The 18,726-nt window shown below is 32.2% G+C and overlaps 2 protein-coding genes across 3 annotated transcripts; both read left to right on the plus strand.

Annotated features, from left to right (window-relative positions):
- The first annotated feature begins 982 nt into the window (after positions 1–982).
- LOC105343985 (uncharacterized) lies at positions 983–3,943 on the plus strand. The gene is made up of 3 exons (XM_011451527.4): positions 983–1,118; positions 1,444–1,572; positions 2,450–3,943. Exon 3 carries the CDS (start codon positions 2,480–2,482, stop codon positions 3,827–3,829), a length of 1,350 nt encoding a protein of 449 aa, XP_011449829.3. The 5' UTR covers positions 983–1,118; positions 1,444–1,572; positions 2,450–2,479; the 3' UTR covers positions 3,830–3,943.
- Positions 3,944–4,204: 261 nt separating this feature from the next.
- Positions 4,205–17,157, plus strand: LOC105344003 (telomerase protein component 1). 2 transcript variants are annotated; one of them, XM_034479090.2, is made up of 18 exons: positions 4,205–4,421; positions 5,164–5,355; positions 5,642–5,826; positions 7,203–7,313; positions 7,764–7,881; positions 8,339–8,434; positions 8,584–8,695; positions 9,009–9,131; positions 9,312–9,332; positions 9,665–9,780; positions 12,928–13,033; positions 13,142–13,260; positions 13,769–13,975; positions 14,230–14,442; positions 14,534–14,722; positions 14,972–15,120; positions 15,267–15,339; positions 15,854–17,156. In XM_034479090.2, the coding sequence occupies exons 1-18, from the start codon at positions 4,380–4,382 to the stop codon at positions 16,217–16,219; spliced, it is 2,538 nt and encodes an 845-aa protein (XP_034334981.2). In that variant the 5' UTR covers positions 4,205–4,379; the 3' UTR covers positions 16,220–17,156. The 2 variants fall into 2 exon arrangements, with proteins under 2 accessions (XP_034334981.2, XP_034334982.2); XM_034479091.2 differs by lacking the exons at positions 4,205–4,421; positions 5,164–5,355 and adding an exon at positions 6,002–6,042 and having other exon boundaries at positions 5,643–5,826; positions 15,854–17,157.
- Positions 17,158–18,726: the final 1,569 nt, after the last annotated feature.

Consider the following 18,726-nt stretch of genomic DNA (forward strand, 5'->3'; position numbering starts at 1 on the left):
ATCCGAAAAGTGTAACTAGTATGAAGGGAATTTCAAAAAGTACATAGATTATTCTTAGAATTAATTTCATACCCCCCCCCCCTTCCATCCCAGGACTCCCTCCTACATATATATATATATATATATAGGATTCTGAAACTGTAAACTCGAAACGTATAGCTATATGACTGAACAGTTATACGGCATAAAATAGTAATACCATATTTTTCCTAGAACAACTTGAGATTATGCTCTTGTCTGATGTTACAAATTAGAGCTAAAAACCCATTTAAAATATGCGATGCATGTTATCTCAAACCGATTGACACAGTCACAAGTAATAATGCATGTACATTACATAGGCGTTGAAACAAGATCAGGTTTTATGCCATATGTTTATTGATATTTGATCCGTTCCTCGAAGACTCTAAGCCCCCCCCCCCTTCCCCCTCTATTTTCCGATGCCAAATCCGTCAATCCATTATTAGTCCAGACGGGGGGGGGGGGGGGGGGGGGGTTTCCAAAGAAATTGTTTTGGTAATTTTATATAATGTAATTTAAAGAAATTTGAATTTTGCAGGGGGGGGGGTCACCCGACCCCTCTCTAGATTAAAAATGTACATTGAATACACTTTTTTAACATGACTGAAACGGGGGGGTCAGTGAATTTATTTACTGCAATACACAGAAACACACATAAGATTACCAATTTTAATCATTTTTTTTCTTCGGGAACAAATAATTAGGAAATTCACCATCCAACAACCAAGCCCCTGTGCTCATTCCCGGTCGGGAATAATTCATGGTAAGACGCATCTAAAAAAATATATATACTGTACAGTATAATAAAAAAAAATTTAAAATGAAAGATTTGATTTCACTACAAGTTAAAACTAAGAATTTGTCTCTCTATATGAACTTATAACACACAAGTAACATTGTTCAAAGAGAGATAACTTGATTTTCCGGAATAGTTTTTAACTTTGATACAATTTTGATTTTAGGACGCCAAAATGATATCCGGTTAAATTTATTGGCAAACTGGGTTGATGTTTACATGATGTTGATTTAGCAAGCTTCAAAATTTCAGTAACTTTGTCTGCATAAACACGTACAGAATTAGAGATTCTTACTGACTGGTAATTTCTTATTTTTATTTGTTGTAAATAAGCTCAACGTTAGCATTTTGTTTAAAACTATCTGAAATTAACATTTTCAACTTTTAACCGCAAAAATGGAAAAAGTTTACATGTGAATTCAATATCTATTTCATTCTATAGAGATAACTTTCTTCTTTTATATAAAGCAGAGACATAAATAACATTATTTATGTCTGAGTCTCTGATTTAAAGGTATTTTTTTTTGGGGGGGGGGGAGGGAGGGGGGTATTTTTTTTCTCTTGAATACATAAATGTATTGTATTCTACGTATCCCCTGTACATGTACTGATGTAATACATTTCAGGTATGGACGATTCAGTGTTTGAGGAGGAGGGGTTGATATACTACTTGTTACTGTTGCCAAGTACCCTCATTGTGTTGGTGACCTGTCTTATAATTAAATGGCTTGGTCTCAAATTCTTCCAGCATAACTGTAAGCATAATTTATTTAATGCTTTGGAGGAATCAAGTGAAGTCGTACTCAAACTGACTCGTACCTAAACAGACCCATAATCCATTTGTTCGGTGGTAGACAATGATACTTGGATTATAAATATAAAAGATAAGCTGTTTAGGTTAGGTTTTGATATAATAACAATAATTAAGAAATTATGAGATAAATGAATGTAGATTTTTGATAATATTATTAATAAGTCATCTCCTATAAGTTTGGCAAAGATCGAGGTTCTTATATCAACATTTGATAGAAAATTTCTGCTAACATTGTACATGCAATCTTAGCTATATTGACAAATCTATAAAATCTTCTCCCTCTCTGAACTTCTGAAGGCATGCATAATATTATAATTCAAGTTTTTTTTACTCAGATTATTTGATTACAAGTCTGTTTGGGTACGAGTCGGTTTCTTTACAAGTTGACTGTAATTCCTCTGAAGATGTCAATATTAATTTATTTACCATTCTAGCTTGTAGTCCGGATATGGAACACCAGAATTTGTACAAAACATTAAAGTTTGAAAATGATATACATATACATGTATATTGAATAAAGGCAATTTGAAATGCAATATAGATTTGTTTCCCTTTTTTGTTGCTTATCTACCCGGTGCTATTTATAATGAATAAGTATTTAATGAATACCTGAAATTCTGACTGAAGTAAAAGATTATGTGCCCATGGTCTCTTTTATCATCAATTTTCTATTCTGAGTTGAACAATAGACAGGAAAGGTAAAATTCAAGAGAGTTCATGAATCAGGGTTTCTGCTCAAAATCAATTGATGTACATTTTTTTGTTTTCTCAATATTATTCTTCAATTACAAGTGTATTTAAAAAAATTACTTTTACAGAAACTTGTGATTCCAATACCATTTTTAAAGATGCTGGAAAAAGTCACACAGACAGCTCACAAAATATTGAGGACAACATATTCCAGGTTTTACACCAGTGGTAGACCATCTCTGAGTGACCGATGGCAGACAGATAAAAACATCATTATGAATACTTTTGCTCGCAGAAAGGTGATATCAGATAGGTACGGGGTTACGAATAAATCAGACGATTGTCCGATCACTCATGTGTCTATGAACCCGCCTCGTAAATTCCATGTACCGAGAGTGGACAATGAGATATTTCTTCAGAAATACACCAGAGGTATTATCGATCATCAGTATATGACGCTATTGGAACTTCCTACAGTCTATTCTCCTCTGAGGGTTGATGTGGATGTTGAGAAAATGGATTCATCTGTTGATGTTGTCACAGAGAAGTTGATAGAGCAAATAATGAGTCTTTACGCTGAAGAGAGTCTAAAATATTTGGCTGATCCAACGTCACTTAAAACTCAGGGGCTACTGACTGCTTATGTTATGCAGAGAAAGAAGAATTACATGGTGGACAGTGAGACTAAAGAAGGTCTGCATGCAATTTTTCATGATGTGGTGTTCCCATCCAATCTACACAATTCGCTGTTCCATATACCCATAGCCGAAGTTGTAGAAAACATGACACCAGGGGAAGGAAAGTTCAAAATCTTGGTCGACCAAATTGGGAAGAATCCATGGTTTATGCTGGGATCCCAAAAGCATTGTGATCTCTATCCATATACTGTGGAATATGTTTGGAAGTATGGAGAAAAACTGATGCCATTCACGCTGAATATGAATTCAGAGAGTGAAGTGTTTCATTGGGTATCAAAGTTTTCTATTCGGCATAAGGAACCTAGTGAATATTGTGTTGAGGCATCAGGTGATCTGAAAAATGAAATTCTGTCTATTGAAGAAAGTGGAGAGGAAGAACTAAGTGTCCTTAATGCATCTAAATCCAAGGCTTCCAGTCATTTTCAGCCTTATGTCAAAAGTTATTATGGCAAATCAAGGAGACAACAAAAATTTTGTGATATAACCGTGAATAAGCTGATAATAGATTTGGGAAATCTGTTAGATCTATATGATGTTGAAATTTCAGATACTTATAAATCATGGTCCTCAATTGGGTTTGCATTGAAAATTTTGTGTGAAAGTTGTGATGAATGTGAAAATGAATTCAAAGAGTTGTGGTTTTCTTTTTCTGAAAAATCAGCTAAATTCAATCCATCAGAATGTGAGAAGACCTGGAATTCGTTGGACTCATCCAAAGGGGATGTTCTGTTTGCCAAAAGAATACTACTGAAATATGCAAATGAGTGTGACATCAGTGCTAAATATAAAACTTTTCTAACTCATCTTTAATTTACTTAATTTTGGTATTCTAAGTGTGTCAGTGACATAAACATTTTCCTTTGTAATATTTTTTTGTCAATAAATATGACCTTGATAAAAACTTTAATTTTCTTAATTTTGGTATTCTAAATGTCAGTGACATGAACATTTTCCTTTGTAATATTTTTCAATCAATAAATAAATCAATCAATTAATAAATAAATTGAATCTATCAATAACCTTGATGCTACATTGTATTTTATTTTAATTAAAAACAATGATACAAAATGTTTAATATGAATTTATAAAAGTGGAAAAGTATAATTTCAGAGGAAAAAAATGAATGATGTGAACTTTTAATGTGACCCAACAGTAAACTCTTGTCAAATAATGAACCGAACCGGAAATCAGTAGTGCTGAGCATAAAATGAACCAGCGTCTAGCATTTAGACATGGCTAGATTTGATATCAGCTTTGCGTTTAATGATGGGGACATTTGACGCCGAGTTTCAAGCGCTAAGATGACATCGCTTACCTTAGAAAATATGTAAACAAATAACTTCCTCCCCACAGGTAAGGTATGTATCGGAGATATAGGACAGCAGAAAGTCAACACAAGCGTGTAAGTTGTTATACTTAAGTAAGATATCTATGTGTAATCGATAGCATGCAGAACATGTCAAGATGTCATTTCCATCTTACATGATAGTTAAAGCATCGAATTCTTAAATACGGTCGACACTCTCTTTTACATCGGTGTTCATTTGTATGATTTGAAAAATTATCTTTCTAAAAATTTGTTGATGCTAATACGAATAAACAAAGATTTATGGTTAAAAGATATTTTTGATGCACATAGGCACGTAGAATCGGTGCATGCAGGCACGTAGTATCGGGGGGGGGGGGGGGGGGGGGGGGGCTGCCCCCTTTTTCTCGCAGCAAACATTTTGCTTAAATTGACAATGTTAAAAGTGAATTGAAATGGAATTGCCCCCCCCCCTTCCTATTTTGTGAGCATGTATGCAACACTGAAGTGAAAGGAAGGAAATTAACAGTAAAATTGGAAATTGAAGTTATAAGTACAATTCAATTTAATTCCTTATTGACCAATTAGGGGCCATCAAGGGGCAGCATGAAGATTATACAATAAACATTCATTCACACACAGATTAGGATTTTTGTTTTGTTTTATTTTTTGTTTTGTTTTGCTTGTCAAGAGTTTTTGGATGAGTCTGCCCACACCCCCCTCCCCATCTCCACCTGACACTCAAATACAATGCTACGTATGTGCCTGGCATGTACAATGCTATTATATTTTATGTATAATGTAATTATATTACAAATCTCGTTATTGGTATTTACAGGAAAAAGAGAAAGCTGAGGCAATAGTAAATGCTTGTTGGGAGCATGTAGAAAAACAGTGTCAAAACATCAAGCCTCACCCTGTAGATTCTGACAAGTCTTCTGAAAATAACGGAGCATGGAGAATAGTGAGAGTGTTTGTATCATCAACATTTACAGATTTCTTCTGTGAAAGAGAAATTTTAGTAAAAAAGGTAGGCAAACATCTTTAAAATCATTTTTCAAACATTCAAAATTTTTCTAAAATCAAATTTTAGGAGATTAATCAATTTTTTAAAATCAAATATTTAAACAAGAGGTACTTCAGGTTTTCAAACTCTTTTCAGATTTTGCTGTCGTTACAGTTTTTACTTTTTATTAAAAATTATTTTTAAGAGGATTTTTTTTAAAGATAATGATGAAAAAAACCCCAGTAAGATATACTGGGTATTTACAAACTCTTTGAAAAATAAGTGTTTAATGTCTCTAAATCATGAATAGGTGTTTCCCGAATTGAGAGAATGGTGTGAGGAGAGGAAAATTCACCTCATCGACTGTGACCTGAGGTGGGGTGTTCCAAAGGACACCAACTCGGAGGAGACCATTCGGTGCTGCATGGAGGAACTGGACAGATGCCACACAGAGACCAATGGCTGTCCATTTTTCATCAATTTATTGGGAGAAAGGTAACAATTTAGATTTATATACAAAGTTTCAAACCACCATGCAATTAGCTAAATGCATATTTTGGGTCTATGCAATTTATAGAAGTGATAATTTTTATAATTATATTCGTAGCTGTGGACCATCATTCAATCTTCTCTCCTCTCTTTCTTTCTCTCTTCTATATGGTATACACAGCAACTAAAATATTGTCCAGAAAAATTGGATCAGACTCAAAGGTATGGCATTGAAAAGTTGTTAATTATCTTGAATTTGATTCTGTGGTGGAACATGTAACTTGTGTTGGTGAAAATTTAACTACCGGCTAATCATACTTTAGGGTCTTCATATTCATATAAAAAATTTATGCATAATGTCTGCAAAACATATTACATGGAGGAAATTTAGCATTGTTACTGGGCTTATAATTAATTCCTTTTTCTTGCAGTTACGGGTTGTAGCTAACCATCAGTAACTTTTTACAATGCATATGACTCCATGACACAATCAAATAGTAGTTGTGCAAGTTTCATTTCAATTCAGTATACTAATTTTCTTTAGATTTACATGCATGTAATAAATTTACCAAAAATATGCCTCAGACACCCCCTTTGGAAAACTTAAATAACCAAATAATCGTCGGACCCCCTCCCCCCCATCTCCCCCTCCACCCCCCCCCCCCCCCCAAAAAAAAAATTCTGGATCCACGCATGATGTGGGGATTGAATTTTCATTGATTTTATGTATTCCTTCTATTAACATGCACATTTGCATTCCTACTTTTGGTACACATATTGTTATTAGCTTTCTTAGATACATGAATGTCATATTCCTTTCTGTGATGTAACACATGATTATTACATATACAAAGCATTATCTTTTTTGAAAGCCCACTAACATTTTTTTATACTAAATTATGATTTCAAATTATATGAGCTCCAAATTAACCTAGCTAAGATATGGGTGAAGGGTGCATTCAATCATTTGTAATCAATTCGATTTACTAGGAAAATTGAAATAAAATAAAATCATTTGAAAAAAAAAAATTTGATGACTGTCTTGTTTCAGACATTTCCTTCAATATTGCCAAAAAAAGTGAACTATTTATAAGTCAGTTAGATGTCAAGATTATTAATTATCATGCGATCTTCCATCTACGATTTATAGGGCCGTGGAAGCTACACATGTATATATAAATTTAATCTGCAACACCACTCTGTACATTAAATACTTTTGAAACAGACTGACATGATATTCAAGTCACTGTACTTTATCTGATATGTACATGCATGTATAATTATGGAAAGTTACACCGAATTCAAATTATCAATAAACTTTATTACAAAATCTTCCAAAATTATCTATCAATTATGATCAAATTATGATTTGATTTCTACAGATATGGATGGATTCCAGAGGATCAAGATCTAGGGAGTGATTTAAAGGATGAGTATTCCTGGGTGTTGAACTCATCAATCACATTTATGGAAATCCTTCATGGTGCTTACAGGTAAAAGTATCTTGCAAAAATATATATTCACCCAGCATTTTTGAATGGAAGTTCTTACGAATGATATAAAAAAAAAGTAATATCATTCCTTAGAACTTTTGATATATACAGTCCCAAATGCTCTCTCTCTCTCTCTCTCTCTCTTATAAGGCATAAAACTTGTTAAATTAATTAGTCAAGATGAAGTTATATCTTGCTTTTGAAACGACTGTAATGATAAACAGGCAAAAATCACCATGACATCAGTGTTCAGTGAATGAGCATTTGTAATTGGTAGAAGGCTCCTGGCTTGGAATAGGAAAAATTGAAATTGACATATTAGTAATTAAGATACATGTTCGTTAAATTTTATTAATAGCAGTTTTTAGAATATGTTAACTTTAAAATCAACTTAATAGATATGTATGCATCTGTTTGAACTATTGTATGTTAAGTGACATTTTCTTATAGATTTGGTAATCCAAATGCACTGTTTCTTCTGAGGAACTCTGAAGCTATTAAAGAAATCCCAGAAGATTTTCAAGACAGATTTGTAGATAAAGAAGTTCTAAAAATGTGCCATTTGAAGGTAGGTACATGTCTTTAAATAAGGAATAAGGAATCATTCTTTGAGTATTATGAGGTGATAATTTCGGTCGGGGTGTGATCAAATCAAATAAAGTCCGAAGGGCTTTATGATAGATTTGATCACACCCCGACTGAAATTATCATCTCATAATATATATTCAAAGAATGATTCCTTATTACTTATATTTATATAATTTTAAGCCATCGTACGATTACATATTTAAATATTAATAAGCAAACCCCGCTGGAGCCTCGATTTGGCGTCATTTGTATTATGGGTTATATAGTACAAAATCGATTCGTAGTGTTATCACAGGCAAAGACAGTGGAAAATGTAAATATATAAATATCATGAACAACACCAGAGAAAATTTCTTTTTAAGATATTTTAATAAAACCTTTAATTAAATACAATTGCAACATGCTTTAAATTTATGTAGCTTTTTGTCTTTTCTTAGGAGTTGAAGAAAAAGATAAAATTGAAATTTCCAAACCAGCTGTTTGAATATGATTGTAAATACAGTGGTCTATCTGAAAAAGCTGGAAGGAAAAGGGTAGGATATTATGATAAAGGCCTCATATATTCTTAAAAATATAAAGAAAAAGCTTAGGATTTTCAAAATTCGCCGCTGAAATGTTTAATAAGGCACAGCATGAATATAATTAATATTACATCGTGAGATTAATAAATTTTCCATTGTAGGTCATCCTGGAAGGTCTGGACACCTTTGCTGAGAAAGTATTGACATTTTTTAAAGCAAGAATATCAGAGTTTTATCCAGAGGAAAAAGGAAAAGATACAGAAGTGGACATAGGTACTGTATATTGAATTAAGCCATGAAGGAAGAAGAACAAACCAGAAATTGTGACAGTCATGAATAATGGTTGTATTTTTATAGATTGCGAAGCCTTAAGTTTATAAAAGAAATAGGAAAATTCATAATTCATATCTAAAATAAGATATTTTGACAAAATAATTACTACTAAGATTTTTTTTAGATCTTTTGAAGAAATTGTATGATTTCTATATTCATAATTTAATGTTTTCTTTTTACTGATATTAATAGAATACATTTGACTTTTATTGTTTCAGTACTAAGTTGAAGCATATTAATGTGTTGTTTTCAGAAAGCCTAGAACAGAGGAATTTTCTGGAAAGGAAAACCTATCTTGTTATTGGACAGGAGGAATTAATAAATATGTTCTTGGCATACGCTAAAGGAATAGATCCTGTTGACTTGAAAATAGAGGGTAAGTAATATCAAGTATATAAATGAAATAGTTTTGTTCTTTTTTGGCTTCAAATAACATGCTATTGATCATTCTACCTTTTATAATTCTGTGTTTTATATAGTAACTATAATATGAATGCAATAAATTACATAGTTGATTTTTCTTCGAATTATATTTTCATGTACATTCTCTTTATAGGAGAAAAGTCTGCATTTGTTCGTAAGTATTAGTGCAGTGCAATAAAATCACCCTTTCTTTTTATGTAATAAAAATACAAAAACCACTTTTATTAGATAGTATTTACTAGTAATCTAAAGGTAAGAACCTATTGTAGTACACATATTAATAATTTTCATACACGTGCTTCAGCCCCAATTAGGTACTACGTACTTGCTAAAATTTTAAGGTTTTTTAACATGGACGTTTTTTCCTGGGGAAAAAAAATCAATGAAGGTTAACTGCCTCTGAAAGAAAGTAAAAATATGAATTTCAAAATGAACACAGTATTCTTGTTGCATTGAATGTGTTCAAATTAAATATTAATATCACAGGGGATCCAGAATTCTGGCAAAATGATGAGGACGATAACCTATTGTTGTGCCTGACGGGAGCTGCAGGCCAGGGGAAAACCTCAGTAATGGCAAAGTTTGTGAAGAAGGCTTTACAGGTATTCATTAACTATTATAATATAATAAATATAAATATATATATATATAAATATCACCGTTTCCAGTTTACAAAGTGTCTAAATGCATGCATACAGTTTATAAGGAAGTGTGTACACTGCTGTATAAAAAAAAACCGTGTAAAAGTTTTTTTCCCAGTTGTTTATATAAATATAATAGTATATATAAAAGGCACAGCTTCATATGAATTCATAATAGTTAAAAATTACAAATTTCATTTAAAAAAGGGGTAAAAATATAGATTAGTTCTCAAAACATTGAACACTGGTAAAAAATAAGTGTTTGTGATCATGTTTGAAAAATAAGCTGTAACTGAAATAAATTTAACGTTGATTTTAAAAATGAATGAGTGCATAAGTTAAACGTTTTCTTTTTGTTTGTTCATTGTGGTCGGTAATAATGGTTTGTGGCTGGTGGCCTTTAATGTTATATAATCCTCCCTCTCCTTCTTTCCCCACCCTCTCCTTTTAAGAGAGTTTGTCAGAGTAGAGTTGAACTAACAGAAACAAACTGACAACGATGACTGCAGCGTGTCCGATGATTTCTGAAATGAATAAAACTCTCTTCCATTTCCCCGGTTTGTCTTCACAACATGGCCGCATCCTTACAAATAAGACTGTAATAAGCAATACAGCCTTGCATATAGCAAACCAGGCTTTCGCGTATTGTATGAAGGTGAAAGGATCCTTGGCTTTTAATGCAACGATCAAAGCCATCAGTGTTTGTGGCAGGTCCTCTATCCAAGTCCCAACCGCTGACAGAATTATAAGAATTTCGGCAGCCTTTTCATGCAAGAGAGTGCCTTCTCTGTTAACGAGAAATTTCGCAATGCTTGCTAAGAATATTAACACCAAAATTAAGATGCCGACGATCGCAAACACTAAAATTGCCTTTTTCAAATTATCTGCCTTGTTGATGCCTTCTTGAGTTGTATCGAGAATTACGATATAGAAGGCCCAGTCCAGTATTAAGTCTACCAGCAACAAAAAGCAACCGCCGATGACACCACAACGCGTGAGGCTGCAGAGTTTTGTACACATTTTGATTGGTCTCTTCCTGGCTAAAAAACGTAGCATAAAGAGTACTTATAAAGCACTTAGTATATTTGATTAAAAAAAATAATAAAAGAAGAAGAATATCAAATGTACTAAGGATTCATTAAAGTTTGGAGTTGTTATATATTAGCTCCATTGAGTCCAAAAAATAACACCCTCATGAACCATTAAAGGGTTGATAGTCCCCCAATGTTTGTCCCCATGAATTTTAATGATTCCACAGTACTAGATTGCAAATTAGCACCAAATTAATTATTATACATTTAATTCATAACTAATTTTTAAATATCAAATGGGAAGATATGCTTTTATTTTTTTTTTTATTAATTTTTTATTATTTGTCAAGTGCACGCTTGATATTTTTGTAGCATCAATAAAAATTGTAAGATTTTTTTTGCCCCTGTATGTCATTATAAGTCATTAAAGTTAAAATACATTGAGGGAAACTAGAGTCGGGATGACAATTCTACAATGTAACTACTTTGTCGATTACATTTCAATATTTTCAATTAAAGTTGGTTTTTCCTGGCACTCGATAGTTTATCTCATGTCTCACAAACATAAAGTTTATCCTTCCGCAATTGTTTAAACTACATAAGGATTTTTTGGAATATTGTGCTCGTTTAGTTTCCTCATTAGCATTGATTTAAGCATGTATTGATTTAAGGCGAGTAGCAGTGATTCTACAAGTGATGGCACTTTGCCATGGTAACTTCAACTAGAAAATTTGTAAATTTGATATTGTGGAAACAAGCTTAAAGTAGTTTTTATACAAACAGTGGATAAATACATGAGTGTATGATCCCTCTCCGATAACAATAGTTCATTGATAACAATTAATGAAAAAAAATCCAAACATGAGTAGTTTGTAAATGTTAAGTTACTTGTTACATCACTATCGAAACTGATACTTCACTAGCTACTGCGAATCAAAGCATTTGTATATTTTTTGGCTCAGCATTGCAGTTCATAATGCAGTGTTCACTAAAACACATTTAAAAACGTATCAGTTATGACATGCTTCAAAACTTGTTTATTTTGTTCACGATAGTTATGCTTTTGAACAAGAGTTATTGATTAATTATTTAATTATACCGTATATCTTTTTTATGGATGCAAACATTTACATGCACCTTTGGTTCCAAAATGAAAATTTGCTTTATAGATGATTTTGCTAAACTATCATCCCACAGAAAAATTCCAGTTGAACAGTTTTAAAATTAAGATTTACAAAATAAATGTTTGTTATCTTTCAGTTAAATTTTACAACACGGAACCGAAATATAAATGACAGTCACTTGAGTTACTTTAGTAACCATGAAACATATATTACACGTACTTGCATTATCTATGTTAGTCATAATCATGCTATGTTGAATAATAAAAACTATCTCTATCTTACCTTTCAAGAAGTGGGATTTACGAAATATTGTTATGATTAACGATATGGTATACCCACTTTTAGGGATGTTATAAATGAATTTGCACGAAGAATAATGAAGGAATAGGAAACCACAATGAGACTTATATTAGAGTATATACGGCATTTCCTTATTTCCCTTTTGGTCTGAGTAGTCATTGACGATATGTGAGTTTTAATTATGTATTAAGTCGTTAGTGACAGTATATGCAGGGATGACAATAAGTACCTCAACAAACCTGCTTCCGATATTAGAGACTACGTCAATTAATGGGAACAAAAAAGAATGGCTAATAAATGATAATTTGTGCCAATTTTGTCTTTCAGTTTTTTAGTCTTTTCGTTTTAGCAACTAGAAGTGGTATATAATTTTTTTCCTGAAATTATTGTGGCGCAAGTGTACCAATAGGTGCGACATTCGTATTCTATGGACATATTTCTATTTTTGTTAGTAAAAAGGAATTAAACTAACCCACTCTCTTATGATAGAGACTGAATTTTATGTTTTTAACAAGTTAAGTTGCGGGGTTTTACAAGTTTTTGTTCATTGCATTGACTTTCCTCATTCATTTGGAATTTACCTGAGTTTCGCTTCACGCGAATTTCACGTTAAATTCACCTGATTTTTCACGCGAAGCTTTCTTTGTCTAAAGGAGGGATTGAATGTCTTTTACCATTTTGTTGGAATCTCGGAGACGAGTCAGCAAACAGACAATTTGCTTCGTCGGATGACAGAATTTATCAAAGGTGAAAAAATAGGTCAGTACTATTTTTTCCTACATTATTTACTGTAAAAACAATAGTTTTAGGATTCTTTCATTTTTTTCTTTTTCTTTATTGCAAGTTTTTATTATTTATATAAAAAAGATGTGCCAAAGGAGACGTTCGACCTAAAAAACTTTTACATGAAGATTATGAGAGAGGAATTTGAAAAACTGCGACAGAACAAAAATCAAATGCTGCTTGTTTTAGATGGAATGGACGAGGTACGATTATAATATATATCTAGGTGACATGTATGGTACTTTTAAGACGGATAATCATGATATATATTCATTGATTTTATTTTTTGCTACTGCATATTGACATCTTTAAACTCAAAAATGTTACTTACAAATTATTCATACAACTAATATTGACCACATGATATCTCACTAAAAAACCCAGAATTGTTGAGTATGTTAGCTGCAAGAATCTGAAAGACAGAAACTGCTTAGTCACATTTATGTATTTGGAATACTGTATTCAGGGGTAATATTCGCCCTTGTTTTATTTTAACCCTATTCGTCCTTGATTTTATCGGACGAATTTAAGATTGGGTGAATTCGGATCTCCAATGTCTCATTTTATTTCGCTTTAAACACAACTGTGCCTGGGCAAATTCAAGACGGGGCAAAACTGCATGTTTGCAAGTGTAGAAGGGCGAAAATTACACGGGACGAAAATGAACCTGTATACAGTGTCTTTAACCATTACTCCTGCTTGTTTTTGAAGTTAAGCAATCGGGATTCATATGAGCAATTGAAATGGTTACCGCCTCGTTTACCTGGTAGTGTTCGAGCTGTGGTGGCTACATCTAGTGCGCATCTTCCAACTCTTCACCGGGCAAAGGAGCATGCCTGCTTCTTCCTGGAGATTCCCTCGTTAAAATTGTCTGTCGCCAAAGAAATACTATCTCAATACCTTATGCTTTATAATAAAGTAAGAATAATATTCTTGCCTTAAAATTCAAAATTAAAAAAACTATCGTTTTATAAGGCTAACAGTAACTGTTTGTTCGTGCATTCATGACATGCCAAATATTATTTGGCGACGAAAACAAAGTGTGAAACAAAACTCTTTCTAAAAGCTAACGTAATAACGAGGCTTGTCAATTTTTTTTAAAAAAAAACTCTTTTATCCGGGTTACACATATCTGAGCAATAGTACATTTTTAATTTGAATTTTTACCTTAGAAACTCGACAAGGCCCAAATGGAGCTCATTTTATCCAAACCCAACTCATTGAATCCACTGTGGCTCACGCTTTTAGCAGAACAACTTCGAACTTTCGGGGATTTTAGAACTCTAGATCAACACATCAAAACACTCTCTGATTCTGTAAATGGCTTGTTGGAGTTTATTGTGAAGGATCTTGTTCTTAACGATGACACTGGGCAAATGGAAAAGGTGAAACATACTTGTTTTTTTTAACAACACCTCATTTTACATATTGCTAATAAGATTAATTTTATGATATATTTTTACTGACGGGTTTCAGGCCCTTTGTATCTTGGTTCTAACAAATGGATTACCTGAAATAGAGATGCAGCAGATTTTGGGCGATATCAATGAGCAAGAGCCTCTTCCTGACCTGTATTGGTCTAAAATTCGGAGGGCTCTCAAACCTTTCATCTACTTTGCTGGAGCTATTCGAGACATCAGATTCATACATGGAGCCTTTTATGAGGTGATTTAATGTCAAAATGATTTCAACGTGTTTCGAGGGTTTGGACTTTTGACTTATTTTGACCCACTATTTTTAAAGTTAAGGTGGTATATCTCATTTGAGTGTGTTTTATGCATTCCTTCTGAACAAATTTTAGTTTTTAGCAAACTACATTTATACAAATTATACCATTTGCTAAGTGTAATTAAAAAACCCACCTCCCCAGACATCTTTGAAAAAGTACTGATTGTATTGGTTTCTTTTATATAGAATGCCGAGATGCTATATCTTAAAGAGAAAAAGACTCAGATCATGTACCATACCATTATTGTCGATTATCTAATGAACTGGTGTAAAAATGAAACACTTAAACGAACGAGGGTGCCTTACCATTGCCAAAGAGCTGGATTACCTGACAAGTACGAATCTTAGAATCAATACATATATAAGACTTGGATGTGGAATTGATTTAATATTTGTATTGGAAAAAATAGAATTATGGTGTAAACTAGACAGAATTTGTACTGATCAGAGGTTATTTTGAGTATCCTTTGTTATAATACAGGTTGGTTGATTTCATGAGACATTCTGAAAGTGCTTCAGCTCTACCTGATTTTATGAGAAGCCAATTCTTAAAGGTTAGTGTGGTAATTTGTATGCAATTTCATTCAATGTACTGCATGTGCTGGCCAAAAATGAATAAATTTGATTTGCAATTTTAATTTAGAGTACATATTAAATAAATCATCCAGTATGCCAAGTCAATGTTAGCAATTATTATTACAAAAAATGAAAACCCACATATTTCAGAGATTGCTTTTTGATTTTTTGTTGTAAGTTTGATATTATGCTTAATATAGTACATGCATTTTCATCTAATATTTGCGTTGATACTCGATGAATTTCACCTAGTATGTACCCTCTGTTGACGTTTGTAAAAATCGGTGTATGAATTAAAAACATGTTCCAAGTAAAACTTGTACCCATAGCAATCTCTCATGACGTTTGATGTAGTAATGTTGTATATTCAAATCTGTGCATGCTGTTTCTCTGTTGGTCCAATTTTAGAAAGCATATCAAATTTTGTAACCAATCTCAACATTTGAAACATATGAATCGATATGTTTAATATTAGCTTTCTAATTATTATAGTTTGCCCGCTGTATACAAATAGCAGATCCAGTTTTGCAAGTCACTATGCCAGTCATTTTGTGCAGGGGATGCTCCTGTTCATATAGGGGTTTCACAACCAAACATTTCCCGCTTAATAAAGACGCCTGTGTTATTTGTGGTACTCATGTCGTCAAAGGACGTTTTTCAGGCGACGCCTATCTTTGCATTAGACACTCTTTTGGTCAAAGTAAGCTCATGGGAAAATGTTGTTTGTGTGAAATACCCGTACGGAAAGACGAAAACGGGAAAGTGGCTGACTTCATGGGCTCCCAGGGAAAGTTGTGCAACTTTTGCTCGTTTGGAGTAGATTCCAAACGTTGTTCTTACGTAGGCAAAAGAATTTGACGAATCATTATATTTTAAAACTATATATTTAGTTTTCTATTTAATCGAATTGCAAAATACAGTTACTTGTATTGATTCCTCTAATGAAATCATAGCATACATTACAATATTTGATGAAATATTACACTGGATATCCTGACTGTATTATGTACCAAAAATTGTTTTACAAGATAATTATTGTTGATACTAGCAATATATACAAAATAATAACAATTTTAACAAAATAATATGATAATATAATATAATCTATATTTTATTTTAAAATCCTGTTATTGCTCTTGACGATTTTTTTAACTATCAAACTGCCTACTATTTGTTAGTTTGATAGCATGATTCAAGCCCTTTATTTAGAAATGAAGCATTAAAGTTTAAATAGTATCAATGCATATTTTGTTTACCAAATACAACCGAGTAAAGAACATTTTGTTTTTTCTAAGGTCTTTGTTATGCAATACAGTATTAGAAACATGGAAAGAACCAGACTTATGAAATGTAGTTACATCATCGAAGTCATCCTACTCAAAAAGATGATTTATAAGCTCATATTGTACATGTATTCAGAATTTCGGGAATTAACACCAAGGTATAAGGTAAATAAAAAGAAAATTTAAACGTTTATTTAGACTAACGGCACCGTTTATTAACACTAGCTTCATCCGTCATTTACTGCTGCTGTTGGCCAAGGACGTTATCTTATTTCTTTTCACTTTGACATGTGCAATAGATATATTACAATTTTAAATTATTTATAGTATGACTTATACTTTTTACAACTGCATTGTTGTTTTTAAAGCCTTTTTTTATCGTGCAAGTGTCTTTTTTCATTTTCTTTGACATTTAATTTACGATATTTCAACATTTACTTTTTATATATCGAAAATTTAATCTCTATAAGATAGATTTGGAAACATTCTGGAAACAAAATTGTATATTAAACAAAAAATCATGTTAATATTGATAAACTTTTATTTTTTATTATTATTAGTTATCTAAATAAATGAATATATCAGTGATAAACAGTGTTGTTTTATTTATTTGCCCGTGCCTTTTCCTGGGGTTGGAGGGCGAATCGGATACGGAGACATGGATAGATCGCGATATGCAAATACCATTAACATATTGGATGTGAAAACCCTTCACTGCAACAAATATACATCTTGTGGCTCAAGGATAGCTAATAACATACCAAAGGGAGATGTAATAATTATACTTATTAGATCTAAGTTAATAAAGAATGAATTTACAAAAAGTAAATATTGAATTTTACATGTATCTGTGTAAAGTAAAAATTTCTAAAATCGTATAAAAATTTTGACTTAAATGTTAACTTTAAAGACAGTCATTGGCTTTGTGAAATGTGAAAATTGGGTTGTCAAGTGTGTAAACAATTCAAAACATGCAGTTGTGTTCTCTGACGGCTAATCCGTAATCCAATATGAGAATCTATGTTTCGATAATGTGGTAACATTTGATTGGTTGGTCACTCCCATGACTTCCGAGTAGCATCAAACCCCGCTAGCCTTACCTACACGTTTGTGCAATAACATGTATTTTCCTGCGTTTTAAATGAGAGCTTGAAATATGAGAAAATAATACTTCTTAAGCCAAAAGTAAATTTTGAATAGAATATGCATTCTTTAGGATTTTTTAAATTTTAAATACTAGTATGTCCCTCTGGAGTGCATTTCAGACAGGCAGTTAACCTACATAAATCCCACGGCAAAAATGCACTATGACCATATTAATATCTCTTCACTTCCTCTTTTCTTCGTTTTGTTCTTTTTTTTCCACCAAAAATGTATGTCTGCACACAATTTGCATACCTTAGGTACAAAGCTCAAGTAAATGTCTTCTTCTCTAATATGTCAAAATTGAAGTTCTATAGAGTGTTACAACTTTTATTTTCATGTACTTTATATTTACTAAGTAATAAAATACCGAACATTTACTTATTATGCACTTTCGTTATATGAAAAAATAGCTTTATTTTGTTATTCAACCAGTGTAATGTCATGTCTTTTAAAAGAAAGATGATAAAAGTTATAGGAACTTTAAATTTGTAAGAATTAAAAATCAAATGGTTTTAGTCTTTTACTCATTTGAACGTAACTTGTATTGAAGTAAATGAAAAATTTTAAAATGCTAATATCATTGAACTAATCTAAATTCAGAAAGCCACATCTTTGACCATGAAAATGTAATTTTTTCTCATAAGAGATGCAGATTTTAGACTGCTTTCTCAAATGCAGATCTGCTGAAAATCTGCATCACAATACATAGGTCAGAAATCCTTATGAATAAAGTTACATGTATGAAGATGTCAAATATTTAACTCATAATGACCACATTAACGTATTGTGAAATTTATTTTCGTTTTACTAATCAGACCATGAAGACAATTGATCCTTATTAATGTATGAAAGTAATGTGGCTTAAGTTGTCTATAGATTCGACAAAATAGTAAGTATATATCGTGTTTTTATGCAAATAACACATTGATTTGGCGA

This window comes from Magallana gigas, chromosome 9, assembly GCF_963853765.1.
Source record: "Magallana gigas chromosome 9, xbMagGiga1.1, whole genome shotgun sequence".
NCBI classification, from domain to species: Eukaryota; Metazoa; Mollusca; class Bivalvia; order Ostreida; family Ostreidae; genus Magallana; species Magallana gigas.

What these genes read in the sequence shown, in the direction of transcription:
- LOC105344003 (XM_034479090.2), top strand. Translation starts at nt 4,380, where the DNA reads ATGTATCGGAGATATAGGACAGCAGAAAGTCAACACAAGCGT. An exon ending in AGAAAAGTCTGCATTTGTTC is followed by an intron (nt 9,333 to 9,664) that starts GTAAGTATTAGT and finishes TTAATATCACAG; the next exon opens with GGGATCCAGAATTCTGGCAA. An exon ending in ACCTTATGCTTTATAATAAA is followed by an intron (nt 13,976 to 14,229) that starts GTAAGAATAATA and finishes TTTTTACCTTAG; the next exon opens with AAACTCGACAAGGCCCAAAT.
- LOC105343985 (XM_011451527.4), top strand. Translation starts at nt 2,480, where the DNA reads ATGCTGGAAAAAGTCACACAGACAGCTCACAAAATATTGAGGACAACA.